This window comes from Ursus americanus, chromosome 9 (assembly GCF_024610735.1).
Source record: "Ursus americanus isolate L20-20 chromosome 9, mUrsAme1.1.p, whole genome shotgun sequence".
NCBI classification, from domain to species: domain Eukaryota; kingdom Metazoa; phylum Chordata; class Mammalia; order Carnivora; family Ursidae; genus Ursus; species Ursus americanus.
The window spans coordinates 79,899,842-79,926,295 of NC_142135.1; the positions used below are offsets into that span (position 1 = coordinate 79,899,842).

Consider the following 26,454-nt stretch of genomic DNA (forward strand, 5'->3'; position numbering starts at 1 on the left):
ATGTGACCCCAAAGCAGCCAGCATCCTTGTCCTATACCATATGAAGAAACCTGAGAAAGTGAGAAGAGGCACAAGTTGTGCTCCAGGCTACAGGCCATGTGAGCAGCCCAGCTGCCCAGCTGCTGTGAGCTGCAGTCTATCCATCAATTTTTTGCACCTTTGTCCAGTTTAAGTTAGGCTTCAATCACTAGCTACTGAGTTGAACTATAGCACTCAGTTTATGTTTCTCCCAAATTGAAGTAATTCACAGAGCATTCTGAAGGTATACAGCTAAAAAGTTTTCCCCCTTCAATGACCTAACTTCTAAGAATATGCGTTAGAGTGGAGGAAAAAGTACACCAAGATTGGGTTGATGGACTCAAAAATAAATTAATGAGAGAATGTTTCCTGGTGAAAGCTGGTTTTAACTTACATGAGGGAAAAAATTTGGTGATGGCTATCTACAGGTCCTGGATTTTCCAGGATAATCCTAGTTCCAAATATCCTGATTTATTACCCTCTCAGAGAACAGAAACATCAAGGCAATTTCACAAGTAGAACACAACTTACAAACCACATGTTCAGGTTGTGCAGTCAGAATGCTCTCAATGACCTGTGCTACTCGTTGGCCACATTAACACTAAGCCAGGTTAGTGATTTTTCTCAAGACACAGTTTCTGCATCTGTAAAATGGAGATAACATACTTACCTCAAGACCATTATGAAGATTAAATTGGCACTAATAACAATCCTATGTAATCATAGTACTATAGACCATAATTACAGAAGGCAGAATAATTAATTAATATTCACAAGTTAAAATGGGAATATGTGAGACTGCCTATCAACTCGGAAGCAGGCATTCACCAGACATTGAATGTGCCATTGCCGTCATCCTCAACTTCCCTGCCTCCAGAACTGTAACAAATGTGTTGTTTATAAACCACTCAGCGTATGGTATTCTGTTACAAGCAACCCAAATAGACTAAGACAATTTAGTAGGTGCCAGACACTATAGCATATGTGTCATGTATATTACCTCACAAAGATTCTAGATGATATAGTAGACTGAAATAAATAGTACCAATCCTATGTTATACATAAAACTAAGTGTTGAAGAGATTACCTAAGATCATACATCTATAAATGGCAGAGCCAGGATAAAAATCTAGACTAGTCTAAGCCCAAGGACCATAGTCTTAATAGGGTCACATCTTTCTGCAAATGAGAAAAAGATCCTCCTACTCAAGTCACTATACTTCCATCTACTGGAAAACTGTCATAATATATTGATTTTGTTAGGAAAGATACCTTATTACCATCTACTGGAAGAGGATCATAATAAATACACATTTTTCAGGACATAATTATGAATGGGGCCTCTGAGGGCACTGCAGGTCTCAACCTGCACAACTAAATACAGTTCTGGTGGTTAAAAGCAAATAGAATTTCAATATATTTTTATTATTATTGAAAACTAAATTCAGCAAACTGGGCTTTATAATAGTTCAAGCACAGAAGACACAGAGATAAATCATGAACCCTGTCCTCAAGAAATAAATATGATCAATGGGTATGTTACAAAACACAATAACACAGAATGAGAGTAATAGCAGAAGTTAGTATAAGGCAGTATGATGTAAAGATTAATTCTAAAAATCATTTTTTAACTTCTCTCATTCAAGCCTTATGGTAACTCTGTGAGTGAAATAGGACAGGAATCACATACTTCAAAATGGGGACACTGAATGTGCATCAGTGAGGCACATTTGTGAATTGAAAAAGAGGATTTGTGTTTGTTAAAATGTGGGCTCTCAAAGTGTGAAAAGAAAGACAACGATGAGTAATGGAGTTCTTAGGAAAAAATGAGAAGACAAATGTATAATAAAGAATTTAACCTTACTCAAAATGAGGTCTGGCCTTTGTTGTTGGCTTCTGGGAAATAATCCCTAAACCCTTGAAATATCATGGCTGATAGGGTATCTTTCTTTGCCTGATGACCTCAGTTACACTGGATGGTCTAACAGTGTGATTTAGGGTGGGGACTAGCCATACCCTATAGTGTTAGCATGGGGACTGGTGACCAGAAAGACAATGTAATGATTTAGAACGGGGGCTCTGGATCACACACGGAAGAAGCAGAAATGGAAGACAGAGATCAGCTATGTGGGCAATCAATCATGTCCACAAAATGGTGAGTCTATTCAGGCTCCTCTAACAAAATACCATAAACTAGATACCTTATAAACAACAAACACATGTTTCTCACAATTCTGGAGGACAGGAAGTCCCAGATCAAGGCATCAGCAGGTTCAGTGTCAGGTGCTGGTGATATCTAATGAAGGCTCACTTCATAATTTATGCTATCTTCTGACTACAGCCTTAGAAGGCAGAAGGGATTATGATGTCTCTGGAATCCCTTTAATAAGGGCACTAAACCCATTCATGAGAGCGCCACCATCATAACCTAATCACTTCCAAAAGGGCTCATGTCCAAACACTAGGATATTGGGGATGAGGTTTCAATAATAAGTAGGGTGGGACACAAATATTTACTCTACAGCAAAGCCCCCAATAAAAACTCTGAACACCAAGCCTCAGGTGTTCTTCCTTGATATACCACACTATACATACCAGAAAATTAGCCATTCTAACTCCAGAGAAAACAAGAGAAGCTTCATGTCTGAGACCTTTACTGGGTTCTGCCCTATGTGCTTCTTTCCTTGGATAATTTTAATCTCTATCCTTTCCTTATAATAAACAGTAACCATGGGTATAATAGCTCCCAGCAAGTTCTGTGAGTCTTTTTAGTGAATTATGCAGCTTGAGGTTGGCTTTGGGATTCTGGGAGCCTGAAGTTGGTGTCAGAGGTGAGAGTGACCTTACATGGAGTAATCTCTCTAGCTGGGCAACTGGCTAAAACTCTAACTCCTCACAAGAGAGACAGTAAGCTAGATAAGAGGAGGTGTACATCACAGATCAAAAGAGAAGCCACAAATGAGATTAATAAAGAATAGGAGAAGAATGACTAATTAGGTAAAATAAAGTTTAGATTTAAGAATAATTTGGGGGGGAAGGCTGGATGGCTCAGTAGGTTAAGCGTTTGCCTTCAGCTCAGGTCATGATTCCAGGTTCTGGGATCAAGTCCGGAGTCCAGCTCCTTGCTCAGTGGGGAGCCTGCTTCTCCCACTGCCTGCAGCTCCCCCTGCTTGTGCACACGCTCTCTGACAAATAAATAAAGAAAAATCTTAAAAAAAAAAAAAGAAAAAAGAAAGAAAGAAAGAAAAGAAAGAAAGAAAGAAAGAAAGAAACTTTCTTTTTCAAATTTTAGGAATTAACCTAGAATATACATCCAAACCTGAGGAGCTATGTTTGAAAAAACAGAGGGAAAAAAAGGAATGTTAAGAATTCTAACAAAACTGCAAAAGAAATCAGAGTTGAACTAGAGAAACAAATTGCGCTCTCCAGGTACCAAAAAAAGGGAGAAGAAAACAAAAATATATTGGAATTTGTAATATGAACATGTGAGCACACACATACAAACACAACACATAATCCTGAAGCAGGTTCTGGCACTCTGACCACTTAGTGGACTGTATTAATACCACTAAAGAAACAAAACAAGTGAAATGCTAAGATGAGTTGAGGCCACTTCTTCAAAAAGTTTCTAAATCCGTGAGAGATAAAGACAAAGTGGTCAGCCATAAAGCACATTAAATCCAAAAAGAAACAGTAATCCATGTTTTTATTATCCTACTGTGTTAGGGTAGAATTGAAAGAGGCCAGTACGACAAAGTTGAAAGTTTGAGACAAAGGTCTCATCTATTGCATACTGAAGCAATTTACTTAACACCTGAACAAGTGATTGGCTATTATACTGGACATCTTTTTAAGGATCTTCCATCACAGACTTTATAATTCTAAGAATGAGCGCCTGGTAAATAGCAACTAAACAAAGATGTTCAATGAATGAAATATCTGAATCTCCATATCCCTATATGTAAACTGCAGGCATTTAATAGCATGACCTCAAATATTCCATCAAGCACTAAAATTCCACAATTCAAGTGACTCCGACCTCAAAGTCAAAGGGCCCCAACTTATCCAACGTTGCTAACACTAATATAAACAAATATTTGCTTCATCACCTACACCTGAAATTTACAAATTGTACTTTAATAACAAAAAGGATGAACTCTGGAACCTAGTTGAAAACATACAACAGGGAGAGGCTTGGTGAAGAAAGCAACTACCCCTTTGCAGTAAAAGAACACCATGGCATTTTTAATTGCACACCTACCATCCCTTGCACGCTAGGACAGCAGTGGTCATGAAGACAGCAGCCCACACTCCTGGTACATGTTACTACTGCCAGGGGAACAATATGGACTTTATTGTAAAATAATTATGCTCATGTGTTTGGACCTGTCTTGTGGCTTCCTATGGACTGAAGCAAGGGTTTTGGTTTCCCTTTATTCCACACAGCTTGGAGCATCTCCCAGGCAGGGACAGCTTCCCATGTAGAGCTTGCCAAGAATTTAAAGAAACAATTATAGGCTATAGTAACCTAGGGCAAGACATAACAGCTGGGACAAGAGCCAGACAGAATGAAATGCCTAAAAAAGTACAGGTTGTGAAAGGAGATACAAGGGTGAAAAAGGGTATTAAAAGCTCTCTAGTGTACACAATACCCAAAATATGGAAAAAGCCCAGAAGGAAAAATGGATAAAGATGATCTGGTAGGTGCGCGCGCATACCGACACACACACACACACACACACACACACACACACTGAAATATTTCTCAGCCATCAAAAAGAATGAAATTTTGCCATTTGCAACAACGTGTATGGAACTAGAAAGTATTATGCTAAGGTAGAGGGGAAGTTAAGATGGCGGAGGAGCAGGGGTCCCCTTTTTCAGCTCGTCCCCTGAGCCGAGCTGGATAGGTACCAGACCATCCAGAAAACCCACAGAATCAGCATGAGACGTAGGAAGATACATCTGGATCTCTACAAATTTCGAGCACTGAGTAATGAGGTACGGAGCAAGGAGCCATGAATCCGTGCACAGATATCGGAAGAGAAACAAAAGGGGGAGGGGGAGGGAGCCTCCGCGCTTGGGTGCCGAGAAGCAGTAGCCACCTGCACTTGGGAGCGGCCGGACTCTCGGACTCACTTGAGGTGAGAGAACAGACTGAGACCGGGAGCTCAGAAGGGCGCGCACACGCCCAAACTGAAAACATGCGCTCCGGAGTGCACGAGAACCACACTGAAACAGGGAGATGAGGAGCACGTGCGGGTGTAGCTGGTGGCTAGCGCTGTTAGAAACACAAAGGACAGAGACCTGCCGGCCCTGTAAGTGAGGGCTGGGACGCAGGCTGTAGGGTTTTTAGCAGCACCACACAAACAGAGTTAAAGAGGCCAGGAGAGGTCAGTGGAGAGCGGACTGCGATCTCTCTGTTCTGAGACAGACCCTAGGATATGGCCTCTGCTGCTCTCTCAAAAGAGTCACAGAAAACCGCTAGGGAAAGTGGTCAGAGAACAAAAGCTTGGAAATACAGGCTCACAATGTACCCATCCCCATCCCCCCTCTGTGGGACAGGGAGACACCACACAAACAGGGCTGCCTGAATATCGGCACGGCAGCCCCCGCCCCCAGAAGGCAGGCTGAAAGAACAAGAAGCCCACATCCCAAAGGTCCCTATAAAACAAGAGCACACTGCCTGGGTCCTGGTCAATAATTTGGGCTCTGGACAACCCCGCAACCTCTCCTCATCAGAATGACGAGAAGGAGAAAGCCCCCCAAGCAAAGAAAAGACAATGAGTCTGTAGCCTCTGTCACTGAACTGATGGACATGAATATAACCAAATTATCAGAAATGGAGTTCAAAGTAACAATGGTCAAGATGATGTGTACACTTGAAAAAAATATTAACGAAAATATTAACGAGAATATAGAATCTCTAAGGGTGGAAATATTTGAGAGCGAATCTGGCAGAAATTAAAAATTCTATGAATCAATGCAGTCAAAACTAGAGGCTCTGACGGCCACGGTGAATGAGGAAGAAGAACGTATTGGCAAATTGGAGGATAGGTTAGTAGAAGAGAAAGCTAAAATAGAAACTTGGCTCAAAAAAATCCAATCGCAAGAATGTAGGTTACGGGAGATTACTGACTCAATGAAACATTCCAATGTCAGAATCATCGGCATCCCCAAGGAGGTGGAGAAAAACAGAGGTCTAGAAGAGATATTTGAACACACTGTAGCTGAAAACTTCCCTAATCTTGGAAAGGAAACAAGCTTTCGTGTCCAAGAGGCAGAGAGGACCCCTCCCACCTCAACCACGACAAACCTACGCCACGTCACATCATACTGCAATGCACTAATATTAGATCCAAGAATACAGTATTGAAAGTGGCCAGGGCAAAGAAATTTCTCACGTACCAAGGCAAAGGTATCAGAATTACGTCAGACGTGTCTACACAAACCTGGAATAAGGGAAAGGGTTGGGGGGGGGCATTTTTAAAGCTCTTTCAGAGAAAAACATGCAGCCAAGGATCCTTTATCCAGCAAGGCTGTCATTCAGAATTGATGGAGAGATAAAGACCTTCCAGAATCGCCATTGACCAATTTCGTAACCACGAAACCAGCCCTACAGGAGATATTAAGTGGGGTTCTATAAAAGTAAAAAGGCCCCAAGAGTGATACAGAACAGAAAGTCACAATCTATAGAAACAAAGACTTTAGAGGCAACATGGCATCATTAAAATAATCTCTCAATAATCACTCTCAATGTAAATGGCCTAAATGCACCCATAAAACACCACAGGGCTGCAGATTGGATAAAAAGACATGACCCATCCATTTGCTGTCTACAAGAGACTCATTTTGAACCTAAAGATACATCCAGACTGAAAGTAAAGGGATGGAATACCATCTTTCGTGCCAATGGATCTCAAAAGAAAGTTTGGGTAGCAATTCTCATATCAGACAGATTGGATTTTAAACTAAAGACTGTAGTTAGAGATACAGAAGGGCACTATATTATTCTTAAAAGATGTATCCAACAAGTGGATATGGCAATTATAAATATCTACGCCCCCAAAAGGGGAGCAGGAAGATACACAAGCCAACTCTTAACCACAATAAAGAGACATATAGATAAAAATACGTTAATAGTAGGGGACTTCAACACTCCACTATCAGCAATAGACAGAGCACCTAAGCAAGAAATCAACAAAGAAACAAGAGCTTTGAATGCCATACTACACGAGTTGGACTTCCTAGATATATATAGAAAACTACACCCCAGAACAAAAGAATACTCATACTCATTCTATTCTAATGCCCATGGAACATTCTCAAGAATAGACCATGTTCTGGGTCACAAAACAGGTCTCAACCAATACCAAAAGACTGAAATTATTCCCTGCATATTCTCAGACCATAATCCTTTGAAATTGCCACTCAACAACCAGGAAAAATTTGGAAGAAACTCAAACGCTTGGAGACTAAGAACCATCCTGCTCAAAAATGATTCGATAAACCAGATAATCAAAAATCAATTTTTTTTTAATTTTTTTTTAAAGATTTTATTTATTCATTCGACAGAGATAGAGACAGCCAGCGAGAGAGGGAACACAAGCAGGGGGAGTGGGAGAGGAAGAAGCAGGCTCATAGCGGAGGAGCCTGATGTGGGGCTCGATCCCATAACGCGGAGATCACGCCCTGAGCCAAAGGCAGATGCTTAACTGCTGTGCCACCCAGGCGCCCCTCAAAAATCAATTTAAACAATTTATGGAGACCAACGAGAATGAAAACACAATGGTCCAAAACCTATGGGACAGTGCAAAGGCAGTCCTAAGGGGAAAATACATAGCCATCCAAGCCTCACTCAAAAGAATAGAAAAATCTAAAATGCAGTTTCTATATTCTCACCTAAGAGGCCGGAACAGCAACAGAGGGAGAGGACTAATCCACACACAAGAAAGCAGTTGAAGAGTAGAGCAGAAATCTATGAATAAGAAACAAGGAGTACAGTAGAGCAGATCAAAAGAACTAGGAGCTGGTTCTTTGAAAGAATAAATAAAATTGACAGACCACAGGCAAGACTTATACAAAAGAATAGAGAAAGGACCCAAATTAATAAAATTATGAATGAAAAGGGAGAGGTCACAAGCAACACCAATGAAATTGGAAGGATTATTAGAAACTTTTATCAACAGATTTATGCCAATAAATTAAGCAGGCTGGTAGAGATGGACGACTTTCTGGAAACCTACAAACTACCAAGACTGAAACAGGAAGAAATTGATCTTTTAAACAGGCCAATTACTTATGAAGAGATTGAGTCAGTGATTAAAAAACCTTCCAAAAACAAAACTCCAGGACCGGACGGTTTTCCTGGGGAATTCTACCAAACATTCAAAGAAGAAATAATACCTATTACCCTAAAGCTATTTCAAAAAATAGAAACAGAAGGAAAGCTACCAAACTCATTCTATGAGGCCAATATTACCTTGGTCCCCAAGCCAGGCAAAGACCCCATCAAAAAGGAGAATTACAGACCGATTTCCCTAAGGAATATGGACCCCAAAATATTCAACAAGATCCTGGCTAATAGAATCCAACAGAACATTAAAAGGATTATCCATCATGACCAAGTGGGATTCATTCCTGGGATGCAAGGGTGGTTCAAAATTCGCAAATCTATTAGCGTCATAGATTTTATCCAGAAGGAAAAAGCCAAAAATCATATGATTCTCTCAATAGATGCAGAGAAAGGATTTGACAAAATACAGCATCTTTTCCTGATTAAAACCCTTCAGAGTGTAGGGATAGAGGGTACATTCCGCAATCTCATAAAAACCATCTATGAAAAGCCTACAGCAAATATCATTCTCAATCAGGAAAAGCTGGAAGCCTTTCCCTTAAGGTCAGGAACACAACAAGGATGCCCACTCTTCCCACTATTATTCAACATAGTACTAGAAGTCCTTGCAACAGCAATCAGACAACAAAAAGGGATAAAAGGTATCCAAATCGGCAAGGAAGAAGTCAAACTATCTCTCTTCACAGATGACATGTTACTCTATATGGAAAACCCAAAAGAATCCAATCCCAAACTATTAGAACTTATAGAGCAATTCAGTAATGCGGCGGGATACAAAATCAATGCTCAGAAATCAGTTACATTTCTAACCATGAATAATGAGACTGAAGAAAGAGAAATTAGGGAATCCATTCCATATACAATAGCCCCCAAAACCATATGTCACCTTGGAATTAACTTAACCGGAGATGTAAATGATCTATATTCTAGAAACTATAAATCACTCTTGAAAGACATTGAAGAAGACACAAAAAGATGGAAAAATATTCCATGCTCATGGATCGGAAGAATTAACATAGTTAAAATGTCCATGCTACCCAGAGCAATCTACACTTTCAATGCTATTCCGATCAAAATACCAATGACATTTTTCAAAGAACTGGAACAAACAGTCCTTAAATCTGTATGGAACCAGATAAGGCCCCGATCGCCAAGGAATTGTTTAAAAGGAAAAACAAAGCTGGGGGCATCACGGTGCTGGATTTTGAGCTGTACTACAAAGCTCTGATCACAAAGACAGCATGGTACTGGCACAAAAATAGACACACAGACCAATGGAACAGAATAGAGAAAACAGAAATGGAAAGAGCTCGATGTGAGACAGGAATCCATCAAGATCCTAGAGAACATAGGCAGCAACCTCTACGACATCGGCCACAGCAACCTTTTTCATGACACATCTCCGAAAAGCAAGAGAAACAAAAGATAAAATGAACTTGTGGGACTTCATCAAGTTCTGCACAGCCAAGGAAACAGTCAAAAAACTAAGTGACAGCCCACGGAATGGGAGAAGATATTTGCAAACGACACTACGGATAAAAGACTGGTATCCAAGATCTTCAAAGAACTTCTAAAACTCAATACGCGAGAAACAAATAAACAAATCATAAAATGGGCAGAAGATATGAACAGACACTTTTCCAATGATGACATACAAATGGCTAACAGACACATGAAAAAATGTTCAAAATCATTAGCCATCAGGGAAATTCAAATCAAAACCACACTAGGATACCGCCTTATGCCAGTTAGAATGGCAAAAATTCACAAGGCAAGAAACAATTGCTGGACAGGATGTGGAGAAAGGGAATCGCTCCTACATTTTTGGTGGAAATGCAAATTGGTACAGCCACTCTGGAAAGCAGTGTGGAGGTACCTTACAAAGTTAAAAATTGAGCTACTCTATGATCCAGCCATTACACTACTGGGTATTTACCCTGAAGATAAAGATGAGGTGAAGACAAAGGCCATATGCACCCCAATGTCCATAGCAGCATTCTTCACAATAGCTAAATCGTGGATGGAGCCGAGATGCCCTTCAACAGATGACTGAATTAAGAAGTTGTGGTCCATATATACAATGAAATATTACTCAGCTATCAAAAAGAACGATCTCTCAACATTTGCTAAAACATGGACAGCACTGGAGGAGATAATGCTAAGTGAAATAAGTCAAGCAGAGAAAGACAATTATCATATGGTTTCACTCATTTATGGAACATAAGAAGTAGGAAGATCGGTAGGGGAAGAAAGGGATATAGAAAGGCGGGGTAATCAGAAGGGGGAATGAAGCATGAGAGACTATGGACTCTGGGAAACCAACTGAGGGCTTCAGAGGGGAGGGGGGTGGGGGAATGGGATAGGCTGGTGATGGGTAGTAAGCCGGGCACGTATTGCATGGTGCACTAGGTGTTATACACAACTAATGAATCATCGAACTTTACATCAAAAACCAGGGATGTACTGTATGGTGACTAACATAATATAATAAAAAAACATTTAAAACAAAAAAAACTAGATGCTCTGACGGCCAGGATAAACGAGGCAGAAGAACAAATCAGCAAATTGGAGAATGGACTGGTAGAAGAGAAAGCTAAAACAGAAACGTGGCTCAAAAAAAACCAATCTCAAGATGTAGGTTACAGGAGATTACTGACTTAATGAAACGTTCTAATGTCAGAATCATCTGATTCCCGAAGGGATGGAGAAAGAGAGAGGTCTGGAAGAGATATTTGAACACATTGTAGCTGAAAACTTCCCTAAACTAACAAAGGAAACAAGCATTCGGTCCAAGAGGCAGAGAGGACCCCTCCCAACCTCTATCACGACAAACCTATACCACGTCACGTCATACTGCAATGCACTAATATTAGATCCAAGGATACACTATTGAAAGCGGCCAGGGCAAAGAAATTTCTCACATACCAAGGCAAAGGTATCAGAATTATGTCAGACCTCTCTGCACAGACCTGCAATGAGAGAAAGTGTTGGGGGGGGGGGCATTTTTAAAGCTCTTTCAGAGAAAAACATGCAGCCAAGGATCCTTTATCCAGCAAGACTGTCATTCAGAATTGATGGAGAGATAAGGACCTTCCAGAATCGCCAGTCACTGAACAATTAGGTAACCACGAAACCAGTCCTACAGGAGATATTAAGGGGGATTCTATAAAAGTAAAAAGGTCCCAAGAGTGATACAGAACAGAAATTTACAATCTATAGAAACAAAGACTTCACAGGCAACATGACATCATTAAAATCATATCTCTCCATAATCACTCTCAATGTGAATAGCCTAAATGCTCCCATAAATGCCACAGGGTTGCAGACTGGATAAAAAGACATGACCCATCCATTGGCTGTCTACAAGAGACTCATCTTGAACCTAAAGATACATCCAAACTAAAAGTGAAGGGATGGAAAACCCTCTTTCATGCAAATGGATCTCAAAAGAAAGCTGGGATAGCAATTGTCATATCAGACAGATTGGATTTTAAACTAAAGACTATAGTTAGAGATACAGAAGGGCACTATATTATTCTTAAAGGATGTATCCAACAAGTGGATATGACAATTATAAATACATATGCCCCCAACAGGGGAGCGGCAAGATACACACGCAAACTCTTAACCAGAATAAAGAGACATATAGATAAAAATACTTTAATAGTAGGGGACCTCAACACTCCACTATCAGCAATAGATAGATCACCTAAGCAGAAAATCAACAAAGAAACGAGAGCTTTGAATGCCATACTCAACGACTTGGACCTCACAGATATATATAGAACACTACACCCCAGAACAAAAGAATACTCATTCTATTCTAATGCACATGGAACATTCTCCAGAACAGATCATGTTCTGGGTCAACCAACTGGTCTCAACCGATACCAAAAGACTAAAATTATTCCCTGCATATTCTCAGACCACAATGCTTTGAAACTGGAACTCAATCACAAGGAAAAACTTGGAAGACACTCGAACACTTGGAAACTAAGAACCAACCTGCTCAAGAATGATTAGATAAACCAGGAAATAAAAAATCAGTTTAAACAATTTATGGAGACCAACAAGAATGAAAACACAACGGTCCAAAACCTCTGGGACACTGCAAAGGCAGTAGTCCTATGGGGAAAATACATAGCCATCCAAGACTCACTCAAAAGAATAGAAAAATCTAAAATGCGGTTTTTATATTCTCACCTCAAGAAGCTGGAGCTGGAACAGAAGAACAGACCTAATCTACACACGAGAAAACAGCTGATCAAGATTAGAGCAGAGATCAATGAATTAGAAACCAGGAGCACAGTAGAGCAGATCAACAAAACAAGAAGCTGGTTCTTTGAAAGAATAAATAAAATAGATAAGCCACTGGCAAAACTTATCCAAAAGAATAGAGAAAGGACCCAAATTAATAAAATTATGAATGAAAAGGGAGAGGTCACAACCAACACCAATGAAATAGGAAGGATCACTAGAAACTTTTATCAACAGCTTTACGCCAATAAATTAAGCAACCAGGAAGAGATGGAGGCCTTCCTGGAAATCTATAAACTACCAAGATTGAAACCGGAAGAAATTGATTCCTTAAACAGACCGATTAATTACGAAGAGATTGAAGCAGTGATCAAAAACCTCACGAAAAACAAAACTCCAGGGCCTGATGGATTCCCCGGGGAATTCTAGCAAACATTCAACGAAGAAATAATACCTATTCTCCTGAAGCTCTTTCAAAAAATAGAAACAGAAGGAAAACTACCAAACTCATTCTATGAGGCCAATATTACCTTGATCCGCAAGCCAGGCAAAGACCCCATCAAAAAGGAGAATTACAGACCAATATCCCTGATGAATATGGATGCCAAAATTCTCAACAAGATCCTAGCTAATAGGATCCAAGAGTACATTACAAGGATTATCCATCATGACCAAGTGGGATTCATCCCTGGGATGCAAGGTTGGTTCAACATTCGCAAATCGACCAGTGTGATAGATTATATCAACAAGGATATATGATCCTCTCAATAGATGCAGAAAAAGAATTTGACAAAATACAGCATCCTTTCCTGATTAAAACCCTTCAGAGTGTAGGGATAGAGGGTACATTCCGCAATCTCATAAAAACCATCTATGAAAAGCCTACAGCAAATATCATTCTCAATGGGGAAAAGCTGGAAGCCTTTCCCTTAAGGTCAGGAACACGACAAGGATGTCCACTCTCGCCATTATTATTCAACATAGTACTAGAAGTCCTTGCAACAGCAATCAGGCAACAAAAAGGGATAAAAGTTATCCAAATCGGCAAAGAAGAAATCAAACTGCCTCTCTTCGCAGATGACATGTTACTCTATATGGAAAACCAAAAAAAATCCACTCCCAAACTACTAGAACTTATAGAGCAATTCAGTAATGCGGCGGGATACTAAATCAATGCTCAGAAATCAGTTGCATTTCTATACATAAACAATGAGACTGAAGAAAGAGAAATTAGGGAATCCATTCCATTTACAATAGCACCAAAAATCATACGTTATCTTGGAATTAACTTAACCGGAGACGCAAAGGATGTATATTCTAGAAACTATAAATCACTCTTGAAGACATTGAAGAAGACACAAAAAGATGGAAAAATATTCCATGCTCATGGATCGGAAGAATTAACATAGTTAAAATGTCCATGCTACCCAGAGCAATCTACACTTTCAATGCCATCCCGATCAAAATACCAATGACATTTTTCAAAGAACTGGAACAAACAGCCCTAAAATTTTTTGGAACCAGAAAAGGCCCCGAATCGCCAAGGAATTGTTGAAAAGGAAAAACAAAGCTAGGGGCATCACGATGCCGGATTTCGAGCTGTACTACAAAGCTGTGATCACAAAGACAGCATGGTACTGGCACTAAAACAGACACATAGACCAATGGAACAGAATAGTGTAAACACAAATGGACCCTCGGCTCTTTGGGCAACTAATCTTTGATAAAGCAGGAAAAAACATCCAGTGGAAAAAAGACAGTCTCTTCAGTAAATGGTGCTGGGAAAATTGGACAGCTACACGCAAAAGAATGAAACTTGACCACTCTCTCACACCATACACAAAGATAAACTCCAAATGGATGAAATACCTCGATGTGAGATAGGAATCCATCAAAATCCTAGAGGAGAGCAATGGCAGCAACCTCTACGACATCGGCCACAGCAACCTTTTTCATGACACATCTCCAAAGGCAAGAGAGACAAAAGATAAAATGAACTTGTGGGACTTCATCAACATAAAAATCTTCTGCACAGCCAAGGAAACAGTCAAAAAAACTAAGAGGCAGCCCACGGAATGGGAGAAGATATTTGCAAACGACACTACAGATAAAAGACTAGTATCCAAGAGCTACAATGAACTTCTCAAACTCAATACACAAGAAACAAACAAATCATAAAATGGGCAGAAGATATGAATAGACACTTTTCCAATGATGACATACAAATGGCTAACACACACATGAAAAAAATGTTCAACATCATTAGCCATCAGGGAAATTCAAATCAAAACCACACTGAGATACCACCTTACGCCAGTTAGAATGGCAAAAATTCACAAGGCAAGAAACAACAATTGCTGGAGAGGATGTGGAGAAAGGGGATCCCTCCTACATTGTCAGTGGGAGTGCAAGTTGGTACAGCCACTCTGGAAAACAGTGTGGCGATCCCTTAAAAAGTTAAAAATTGAGCTACCCTATGACCCAGCCATTGCACTACTGGGTATTTACCCCAAAGATACAGGCGTAGTGAAGGGAAGGGCCATATGCACCCCAATGTTCATAGCAGCATTGTCCATAATAGCTAAATCGTGAAAGGAGCGGAGATGCCCTTCAACAGATGACTGGATTATGAAGATGTGGTACATATATACAATGGAATATTACTCAGCCATCAGAAAGAATGATTACACAACATTTGCAGCAACATGGACGGCACTGGAGGAGATAATGCTAAGTGAAATAAGTCAAGCAGAGAAAGACAATAAGGAGGAAGATCAGTAGGAGAAGAAAGGGATAAAGAAAGGGGGGGGTAATCAGAAGGGGGAATGAAGCATGAGAGACTATGGACTCTGAGAAATAAACTCAGGGCTTCAGATGGTGATGGGTATTAAGGAGGGTACTTATGGCATGGTGCGCTGGGTGTTATACGCAACTAATGAATCATGCAACTTTACATCCGAAAACCAGGGATGTACTGTATGTTGACTAACATAACATAATAAAAAAATATTATTATAAAAAAAAAAAGAAGTAAAATGATGCTTAAGCAGAGGAATAACAATATAATCAAAGTGGTGTCTCTAAGGGAAAGTCATCGCAAAAGATGGAATAGGAACATGCTATATTCCTGGTACCACAAAAACATTCCAAGCATGAAGTACTTTTGACCTGACCTAGGGTGACAGAAAAGGGGAAGGAAAAAAAAAAAAAAAAAAAACCTGGGGAAAAACTACTGGGGTAGCTAGCTTCCAAGATGGCTCCCTATCCTACCTTTTAGCATTCACATCCTCTCTAGTCCCCTCTCACACTGCTCCAGGTGGATCTGTGATTAAGAGAATAGAATGGAAGAGATGGCATGTCACTTCTGATACTGTTATAAAAGACACTTTGGCCTCTTTCTTAGTCCATCCCTCTTTCTTTCTCTTCAGTTGCCATGTTGTGAGAACAGCCCTATGAAAGTGGTAAGGACCTGATACTTCCAACAAACACATGGGTGAATTTGTAAGTGGATCCTACAGTCTCAGTGACCCTTTATTTGACTGCAACTTGTAGGAGACCCTGAGCTGGAACAAGCCATTGAGCCATTCCCAGATTTCTGACCTTCAGAAACTGTATAAAACACATGCATTTGTTTTAAGCTCCTTCAGTTTTGATACAATTTGTTAAATAGCAATAGATCACTAATACAATTATGAAAAAGAAAAACTGATAAGTTCTTGAAAACTGATAGAATGAAGAGGACAGAATTGAGTCTCAAATAAAAAACTAAGATTTCTAAGTTAGGATATAATGTGAATGCCTGACATTAAATTTTTGGTTGCCAACACATCCATCTCAGAAGACATCCATCTTGAATAAACATAGCACCAGTTATATGACAATTACTACCAAATCAGCATGATAAGGAATTAAGCCGTCCCTCCTCATAAAGGTCCCTCTTTCAAAAAACCCTTGAAAACCTACATAACTGACCATTTGAGTGACCCTGCTTCTTCCTTCTGGTGCCCTAATTCCCACTCTTAGGCTTTAAATTAGCCAATAAAGAATGAACCTCGAAAGCCCTAGATATCTCACCCTCAGACCCTAATTAAGGCAGACCCCAGGTTCTCTTGCTCTTCTTCTCCCCCAACCTCCCTCAACCTCACAGTGTGGCCCTTCGTTGTACAATATACCCTCCAGGACCTATGAGTAATAAATCTCACTCCTCAAAGTTCCCTGATGGATTTTGCTGAAGTGCATCCTGAAATCATAACCACATGGTCTGCTCAGCCAGAACATTGGCTCTGGTCAGGGCAAATGGCTCACTACAAGTAATCTGAGGGCCCAGGCTAGTGTCTCAGGCATTCCTAGCCAAGCATTTCTATGAATAGGCTGAGACCAACACAATGCAGAAGAAACTGATATGAAATTGATGACTTCATGATACACGGAGTTTAAACTGAGCTCAAGGAAGTCAGCTATATAGCAGTGACACCTACCATCAATCTGTGAGATTGCAGAGAACAAATCTGTAAAGTGAGAAAAAGCACAAGGTCAAAAATTAGAACGTGGCAGGAAAAGAGTAAAGAGTAAGGGGTGCCTGGGTGGCGGCTCAGTCAGTTAAGCATCCAACTCTTGATTTCGGCTCAGATCATGATCTCAGGGTTGTGAGACTGAGCCCAGAGTTCAGTTCTGCACTCAGTGGGGAGTCTGCTTGAGATTCTCTCCCTCTCCTCCTGCCCCATCCCCTACCTCATGCACTCACACTCTCCTCTCTATATAAAAATAAATCTTTAAAGAGATGTAAATGAGCAGATCCAAGACAAGAAGAGAATCAGGATAGCAACAGTCAGGGATACTTGCTTCCCCCCCAAGAAAAGAATTAAATAAAAGTGACAAATGTGCAAAATGCTACAGTGACCATGAGTTAACAATTTCATGTAATTCCTTGATTTTTTTTTCACATTTGAATATTTCTGGAATCAGAATGTGTCTTACAATCAATAGGTATGTTTGATATAGGTTTCTTTTACTCCCTATAATCAGTTACAAAATTCAGTGTCTGACAATCGATGATATTCCAGAAGCAAAGAAATCTAATAAGGAAGTGAACCAGTACATGTGAACTATTTTTTCAAGAATTTTTTTTTTTTTTTTTTTTTGTAAAAGGAAGAGGAGTCAAAGGAGGCACTCAGAGACATCTGAGTGGCTTAGCCACTTAAACCCTACTCTTGATTTCACTCAGGTTATGATCTCAGGTTCATGAGATCAAGGCCTCCCTACCCCCCTGAGCTGAGCATGGAGCCCCCTTAAGATTCTCTCTCTCCCCTTTCCCTCTGCTCCTGCCCTCTGCTGGAGGGTTCTCTCTTGGGGGGAAAAAAACGAAGCACTGTCTTTGCTTTTTAAAATTTTGTTCTAATATGATGAGACAAGCATATTTGTAAGCAAGGATCTTAGAAACAGCTTAAAAAGGTAATGGACACGTGAGTGCCAAGACAAACACAATTCACAAAAGAAAAAGACGTACTCACAAATTCAGGTACAATCATCTAAATATCATAAATGCAATATTCCCTATACACCTACCCCATGTCCAGACACTGTGGTATGAGTTGGTATACAGTTTGGCACCGGTTAGCTTCAGACTCCTCTCCCACAGACGCATTAATAGAAGATTCAGAAACAGTTTAGGATAGAAAGGAAAAGTGTGGCAACAGAGATATCTGGGGGAAAAATGGCACATCCATTCTAATATCCACCGCAACTTTGTGTGTTACACGACAGTCAAAAAAGACACAATGCCAAACACAAGCGAGTAAATATATCTCACACGCTAGTTCCAGATTCAACTCCTGCTGCTACCTTCCGTCCTCTCCAGCTGCGACCTCTCGCCTTTCCCAGTAAGTGGCTCTCCCCTCCGCGCCTCTAGTGGTTTTTCTCCCGGCCCTCCCATCCCACCGGGAACGCGCGGCCCCAGAGGGCCCGCGGAGGGCTCAGTCCCCACACCGAGGCAAGAGACCGACCTCAGAAGAGGCAAACCGCGACGCGGGTTCGATTCTTGCTCACCGTCAGAACCTGCCGCAGCCTACCAAGATCACCGTCTACACAGCGCCCACCTCTCAACCCTACCAGCCTGAGGCCAGCCACGCGCTCCTTGCGCCCCGTCTGCCCGGCCCATGGGGAAGAGAAGGGAGTCGGGACACGCTGGCGCGGCAGGGGGGTGGGGGGGGAGACTCCAGGGCGACCGGCAGAGACAGCACAGAGACAGCATGCCTGGCCTGACGCGGGTTCCCAACGCATAACTTACTTACCTTCCGGCCACTACAGCCGCTGCTGCGGGGCATCTCTAGGCACACCGCCTCTGCCCGCGCTATCAGAGTCCCCAAAGGCGCGCCTCTTACTCAAGGCGCCGGAAGGCTGCGCGCCTCCGAACGCTCAGGGCGCGCCGTATCGCGCGCTGCAATTGGCAGGCTCTCGGGCGGGGGGCGGGGCTTCTCCAGGCGCCCTGCCTTCCAGGCTCTGTGCGCCTCACGTGCGTTGCTATTGGAAGAAGTTCGGGTGTAGGGCGGGGTTTCTCAGTCACTCGACTCCACAGACTTAATATGGCTGGGTTGTGACCGAAGTGGGCTCTGTTCACTACCTCTTTGAGTGCGGAAGGTGCTGCTCCGGTGCTTATGGCACTTATCGTGAGGCTTGCGATTCTGCGGAGTGAGCTCTGGGCTGCGTTGCTACCCATCGAGTTCCTGGTTGGGGAGCTGCTTAGGTGGGTTCTTGGAGGGGGGAGGGGGGAAGCGTCAGACTCCAAGTGTGTTTCAAATACAGTTCTTAGGTGGTCTGTTTTGTCAAGCAACAACTGCCCTTAAATAAAAACTGGAGGGGCCCTTGGGTGGGTCTAGAGAACAAAATGGACTCTCATGTCAAGCAATGACACAAGCAGTTAAAGGTACTGGGAGTTATCACTAGGACCAGTTGTCAGCTGACACCCAGAACCGGTAACTCGCAGAACAAAAGGAAGTCTCCGAGGGCCCAGAACCTATTAAATTCTTTTTAAAAAGGGGAGGATTTTGGCAGCAAACTGTCAGATTCTTAAGACCTGACCCCTCTATGTCTGACCACTTCGAAAAGGCAACTGCCGCCCAAGGCTCTGCAGGATTGATCTCCACACAGAATCGAGATCCTTCATTGCTTGAATGTAATAAGCCATGGGTGCTGAGAGCTGACCAGACCAGACAGAGGCTCTGTCTCAACTGCGTGCCCACAGACTAACTTAGCATTGGTTCCTTAACTTCCTACACCTTTCCATTATCTTGTTTGTTGTTTGGTTTTTCTTATGCCCTGCTCTGTGTGCTGTATCAGAAGGCAAGTGTAATCAATCACATGGTGAAATATCATTGAGTTTGGAATCCTGAACCCGCTTTATAATTGTGATTTAACTTTCCTTTATGATTGAATAAAGCTGACATTGTGGAAAGACACAACTCGTGTGTGTGCCTTGATAGCATGCTCATGACAGTGGCTGTCAGTTACACCTCCCAACTCTTGATCTCAGCTCAGGTCTTGATCTCAGGGTGGTGAGTTCAAGCCCAAGACTCCCAGTGTGGAGCCTACTTAAAACAAAAAACAAACAAACAAAAACCTTGAAGTAGGCTACAAATTCAATAATCAATACTTAAGGAATGGTTCTAGCTGCTGAAACCAAAAGAAAGGAGTGTTCTTTCCCCATGTATTGAAGCGGGGGTAGGTTAGGTATCCAGAGCAGAAATTCTCAAATTTAGGACACATTAAAATCCCCAAGAGAATTTGCTATAACAGGGATGACTAATTTCGGAATCTGTAGGTCTAAGGTGGTGCCAGAGAATTTGTATTTCTGACAAGTTCCCAGATGATATTTGATGGAGAGAACAAAGGTAAAAGAAACATAGAAAAAAAATTAAACTTCCTTCCAACTTACAGCACATTGACAAGTACTTGAGACAGGCAGGAGCATAGCTTAGCTTAACATTAGCCTGACCTCCAGGATCCTGTAAGTCTCCTTTAACCTAAAAATTCCTTTGGAAACTTCCTTTATCTCTATCCACCCCCCCAAGATATATGTTAGCAATCATCCTCCAAGCATATTGCACACTGATATACATCTAGAGGGTCTCATGACTAAGATTTTACTGGACAGTATAGTAGATGACCTTTTCCTGACAACAGCTAGCCTCTCTAGGTCCTGGAAACCTTGCTTCCAAATTCCTGAGAGACTTACACCATCCCTAACTCCCTCCCAACTTGAAAGTATATAATCAGCCACACCTCACAACCCCAGTGCAGCTCTTTCTGCCCACAGGTCCTGTTCCTGTGCTTTAATAAAACCATCTTTTTGCACCAAAGATATCTCAAGAATTCTTTCTTGACTCTTTGCTCCCAAACTCCAACATTTTCACATCAATATTGTTGATGCTGGTCCTGTAACTCACTTTGGGAAGTAGAGGCAACCACCATTTCTTAGATTCCACAAGTGTCTCAGCACTTTGAGAAGTAAATATAAAACAAAACACAAGGGGAAGAGGAGCTGGGACTGAGTAGAAACTGAATTAGATCACGAAGTCTAACTAGATAGGAATATGCTGTAATAAAAGCATCTGTTGAAGAAAAAACTAAAATGATGATTTAAGCAAGTTGAGAAAGTGTCAGCCTGGGGAAGAGAAAAGGATTCTTCATGGTACCCTCAAAAGTATAGTGGAAGTGGAGTTTTGTCTTCTGCTTCAATTTATCCATTCTCCCTATACATTTGCCATTGTTGCCTCAATTAGGCCTTATGACACAGTTTGACCATCTTATTGCATCTCTGCTTTGGCTCTCAATTTTATATCTACAATCGACCTCTCCATGCTGCTCAGCTATAGCCCCATTACACTACCTGCCTGTCATTGCCACCTGAATGTCTGAGAAACTCTTTAACCTAAATTTTTCTCCTCCCCAGATAAGATAATTCTCCATCTCAGTAGTGGCACCAACATCCGCCCAGTAGCTCGTGATGAAACCTGGAATTTTCGTGAACATTTTTTGTCTCTCTTATCAAAATCTGGACTGTCCCACCTCCCATTTGTAAATTTCTCACCTATCCACTCGTTCTCCACTGCCACTACCATATTCCACGGCCACTAATTTCTTTTGCCCAAACTACTCAGTAGCTTCTAACCAGTATCCACTAATCCAGTCTTGCCCCCATCTACCATATACATAGAATCCATTCTCCATATACACATTCCAGTGATGTCTATGCTGCCCATATTAGTCTTCCTTTCAGTTGCCAAACGTACCCCGGGGCCTCAGGGTCTATGGATTTGCTACTCCATTTGCCTGAAAGGCTCTTGCCTTCATATACAGCTATTGAAAATTGTTGACCCTGGGAGAAAGATACATAGAAGTTTAATATATTATTCCTTCTACTTTTCAAACATTTAAAAATCATTTTTAAAAGTTTAAGTTGAGATTTTTAAAAAAGAAAAACAAACAAAAACAAAAAGAAACAAACAAAAACCCCAGAACTTGATCTTAATTTCTCTGAACTCCCAAAGCTGAGCCTCCCTATTCATTTTTACAGACCCTATGCTCCTTTGAAGATGTTATAATAATCATAATCTAAACAATCATAATTATCATCTGGCTCCACCTCCACATTATAAGGTAGTACCATTTCTGTCTTCTTGACCTTTACATCTCCAGCACATAGCACAATGTTCCATATACAAAACACTCTAATATTTGCTTGAATGAATGAATAAACTAATAATTATTAAATAATTATGTCTAATAATTTACTTGAGGTCTCACAGCTACAAAGTGTTTAGGATTAGAACTCATGTGTGACACCAAGGTCCATGTTTTCTCCATTCTACCATTCATAAAATAGTATGATTATGAGGAATTTTCCATTGAATAGAGAGACTCAGCAAAAGTCAATTATCAATAAGAAAGATAAGCCTGTGCTGGAATGCATTTTTGAATATTCCCCAGTCTTGTCAACAAATATTCGATGCCAAAACATAAAAACAAGTGGGAAAAACTTTCACTTTTCTCATCAGACTTTTTGGCCTGGCTCTTGTTTTGCAGATATCTGGGGTTTTTTGTGTGTGGTTTTCACTCGGCTTACAAGGATCCTAAGGATTCCATGGAAGGGTCATTGGAGTCTGTGATGGGGGCAACAGTCACAACAGATCTCTACTATACCACTGGGGCAGTTCTTCTTCCCTCTGTTTTAAAAATAGGGTGAGATTTCATATGAATGAGAGAGAAATGTTTGAAATGTACTAATCTAGTCTATATCCTTTTCTAGCCTAGTAGTTAAGATTGCAGTGGACTGCAACTGAAGCCAAGATTTGAACGTGAAAAAATGAAACTGTAAAGGTATCAAAATAAATCATAATCAAATTCATGTATAATCTTGGGGGGGGATGTTTCTTTCTAACTATGACTCAAAAATTCACTACTCATGATAGGAAAGACTGATAAATTCAGCTGCATGAAAGCCTTAATTTATGCATGGCGAAAACTACAACGAGCAAAGTAAAAGACAACACAATAGGAAGAATATTTGATACTCCTCTCATATAAAAAGAATACACCCCTAAAGTATAAATTGCTCTTGAAATCAGGAAAAGAATAGTCAACAACACAATAGAACATGGGCAAAAGACATGAGGTGTTCACAGAAAAAGGGACACAAATACCCTTTATATATATGAAAAATGTGTCACCTCAATCATGAGAAATACAAATTAAAACTGCATGCAGAAAATATAGGCTGAAATCTAGATATTTGATGAAACACATTAAGGTAAGGGCACTCTCATAAACTACTAATGGAAGTACAAAATCATAACACCACTATCAAGGGGAATTTGGCAATATTTTTCAAAATTAGAAGTGCATTTATCCTTTAAGCTAGTAATCTCACTTCTAGGAATTATTTCTACAGATATACCTGCATACATATGAAATGATATGTATGTAAGGATATTTATGCAGTATTATTTGCGAAGGTAAAAGACTAGAAATAACCAAAGTACTCATTTACATAAAGGAGACTATTAAATAACCCATGGTACACCTTCACAAAGATCCCTAGGATATATTTTAAAAAGCAAAGGGCAGAATAGAGTTCATAGCATGTTGTCTTTCTAAAGGTATGAAACCAGGGAAAGACTGTTATTTATATTTGCTTGTGTCTACATGAAGATACACTAGACATATAGAAGGAAAAAAACCTTATTTTATTTTTTTAAATATTTTTATTTAAATTCAATTAACCAACATATAGTACATCATTAGTTTTTGATGTAGTGTTCAATGATTCATTAGTTGCATATAACACCCCACGCTCATCAAATCATGTGCTCTCCTTAATGCCCATCACCCAGTTACGCCATCCACCCACCCCTCTCCCCTCTGCAACCATCTGTTTGTTTCCCAGAGTCAAGAGTTTCTCATGGTTTGTCTCCCTTTCTGATTTCTTCCCATTCAGTTTTCCCTCCCTTCCCCTATGGCCCTCCGTGTTATTCCTTATATTTCACAGGAGTGAAACAGTGTGGCAATTGTTTTTCTCTGATGGATTTATTTCACTTAGCATAATCCCCTCCAGTTCCATCTCTGTGGTTGCAAATGGTAGGTATTCATCCTTTCTTATGACTGAGTAATATTCCATTGTACATATGAACCATATCTTCTTTACCCATTCATCTGTTGAAAGACATTTTGACTCATTCCATGGTTTGGCTATTGTGGACATTGCTGCTATGAACATGGGTGTGCACGTGCCCCTTTTTTTCACTACATCTGTGTCTTTGGGATAAATACCCAGTAGTGCAATTGCTGGGTTGTAGGGTGGCTCAATTTTTAACTTCTTGAGGAACCTCCATACTGGAAAGAACCTTATTTTATATGGAGTTTTATTCTGTATAGAGGAGAGGAACCAAGTGATTGGCATGAAGGAAATAAGCCTTCTGCATCTCTACCTTCTAATATTGTTTTTATTTTTGAACTGAACATATACTTACTCAAAAAATAGATTGAAAAATTAAGAAAAATGTATGCTATGTTCTGGAGTGATGATGGTTGCATAGCTGTAAATATAGTGAAAACCGCTGAATGGTATACTTTAAAAGGTGAAATTTAGGGTATTTGCATTATATTTCAATAAAACAGTTATTTAAAAAATTGGTCAGGGACTGATAGCATCAGTATCATGTGGGAACGGTTAGAAATGAAAATTCCTGGGCCCCATCTTAGACTGACTAAATCAGAAATGTTATGGGTGGGGGCTGGCAATCTGTTCTGACATGCCCTCCAAGTGATTTTGAAGTATGCTCCACTTTGAGAACCACTGGATTAGATGTGGTTGCTAGGGGTAACAGGTTCTTGTACAGTACTAATCTGAAAGCATCTCACTAGGAAATCCATGCACTCAGGGTAGGAAGAGAAGTCCTCCTCAATCTTCTTTTTATAATCATAAAAAACAATAATGTCAATAATCATAATAGTATCTAATAAATGTGTGCAGGCACTGTATTAATCCCTTTACATGAAAATAAGTGTCTAACCGCCTACATTAGGACATAACCCATACATTGTAAGTTCTCAAAAGCTGTTAGATATTACTATTGTTTACCTAAGATTTCTTTGTTATTATTATTATTTATTATTATTATTTTGTAGTTTATTATTCACTTCAGATCATCTTTTTTAGCATCTCTTTTTACAGTTTTATTGAGATGTAAGTGCCATACAGAACTATATAAGCTTAAGGTGTACAGCATACTAATTTGATTTACATATATTCTAAAATGATTACCACAATAAGCTTAGTTAATACCAATCATATTATATAGATATGAAAGAAAAAAAGAAAAAGAAAAAAATTGCTTTTTTTTTCTTGTGGTGAGAACTCTTAGGATCTAACGTCTTAAAAATTTTCAAGGGAGGGGGCCTGGGTGGCTTAGTCAGTTGAGCATTGGACTCTTGATTTTGGCTGGGTTGTGATCTTTAGGTACTGGGATGCAGCCCCCCACTGGGCTATGTGCTCGGCTCCGAGTCTACTTCTCCCTTTCCCTCTGATCCTCCCCCACTTGTGTGCATGCACACAATCTCTCTCTCAACTAACTAAATAAATAAAATCTTAAAAAAAAAAAAAACTTTCAAGGGGTGTCTGGGTGGCTCAGTAAGTTAGGCACCTGACTCTTGCTTTTGGCTCAGGTCACAATCTCGTGGGTGGTGGGATCAAGCCCCACATCAGGTTAGGTGCTCAGAGGGGAGTCTGCTTGATGATTCTCTCCCTTTGCCCCTCCTGCCCCTCATAAATAGATAAATCTTTAAAAAAAAAAAAAACCCTCCCAAATTATACATCTCTAGTATTTGCTTATCTCATAACTGGAAATTGTACTGTTTTTTTTCAGTCCTCAAGAATATTTTTTTCATTTAAATTCAATTAATTAACATATAATGTTTTATTGATTTCAGAGGTAGAAGTCAGTGATTCATCAGTCTTATACAATACCCAGTGCTCATTGCATCACAAGCCCTCCTTAATGTCTATCACCCAGTTACCCCATGCCCACACCTCCCTCCCCTGAAGCAACCCTCAGTTTGTTTCCTATGTCTCCTATGGTTTGTCTCCCTCTCTGGTTTCATCTTGTATTATTTTTCCTCTCTTCCCCTATGACTCTGTGTTTTGTTTCTTAAATTCCACATATGAGTGAGATCGTATGATAATTGTCTTTCTTTGATTGACTTATTTCACTCAGCATAACACCCTCTAGTTCCATCCATGTCATTGCAAATGGCAAGATTTCTTTTTTCTT

General features: G+C 40.4%; 1 protein-coding gene across 3 annotated transcripts in view; it reads right to left on the bottom strand.

Moving 5' to 3' along the window:
* SPIDR (scaffold protein involved in DNA repair) overlaps positions 1-19,055 on the bottom strand; it is a 486,766-nt gene extending 467,711 nt beyond the window's left edge. For 2 of the 3 annotated variants that reach the window (XM_087864884.1, XM_087864885.1), the window contains exons 1-2: positions 18,922-19,039; positions 17,110-17,139 (exon numbers count right to left, since the gene is read on the bottom strand). In XM_087864884.1, the coding sequence (XP_087721010.1) occupies positions 17,110-17,139; positions 18,922-18,954 (63 nt within the window). In that variant the 5' untranslated portion in view covers positions 18,955-19,039. Of the gene's footprint in view, positions 1-17,109; positions 17,140-18,921 lie in introns of all 3 variants that reach the window. The other variant, XM_045789117.2, reaches the window with a different exon arrangement.
* Between the last annotated feature and the right edge of the window lie 7,399 nt (positions 19,056-26,454).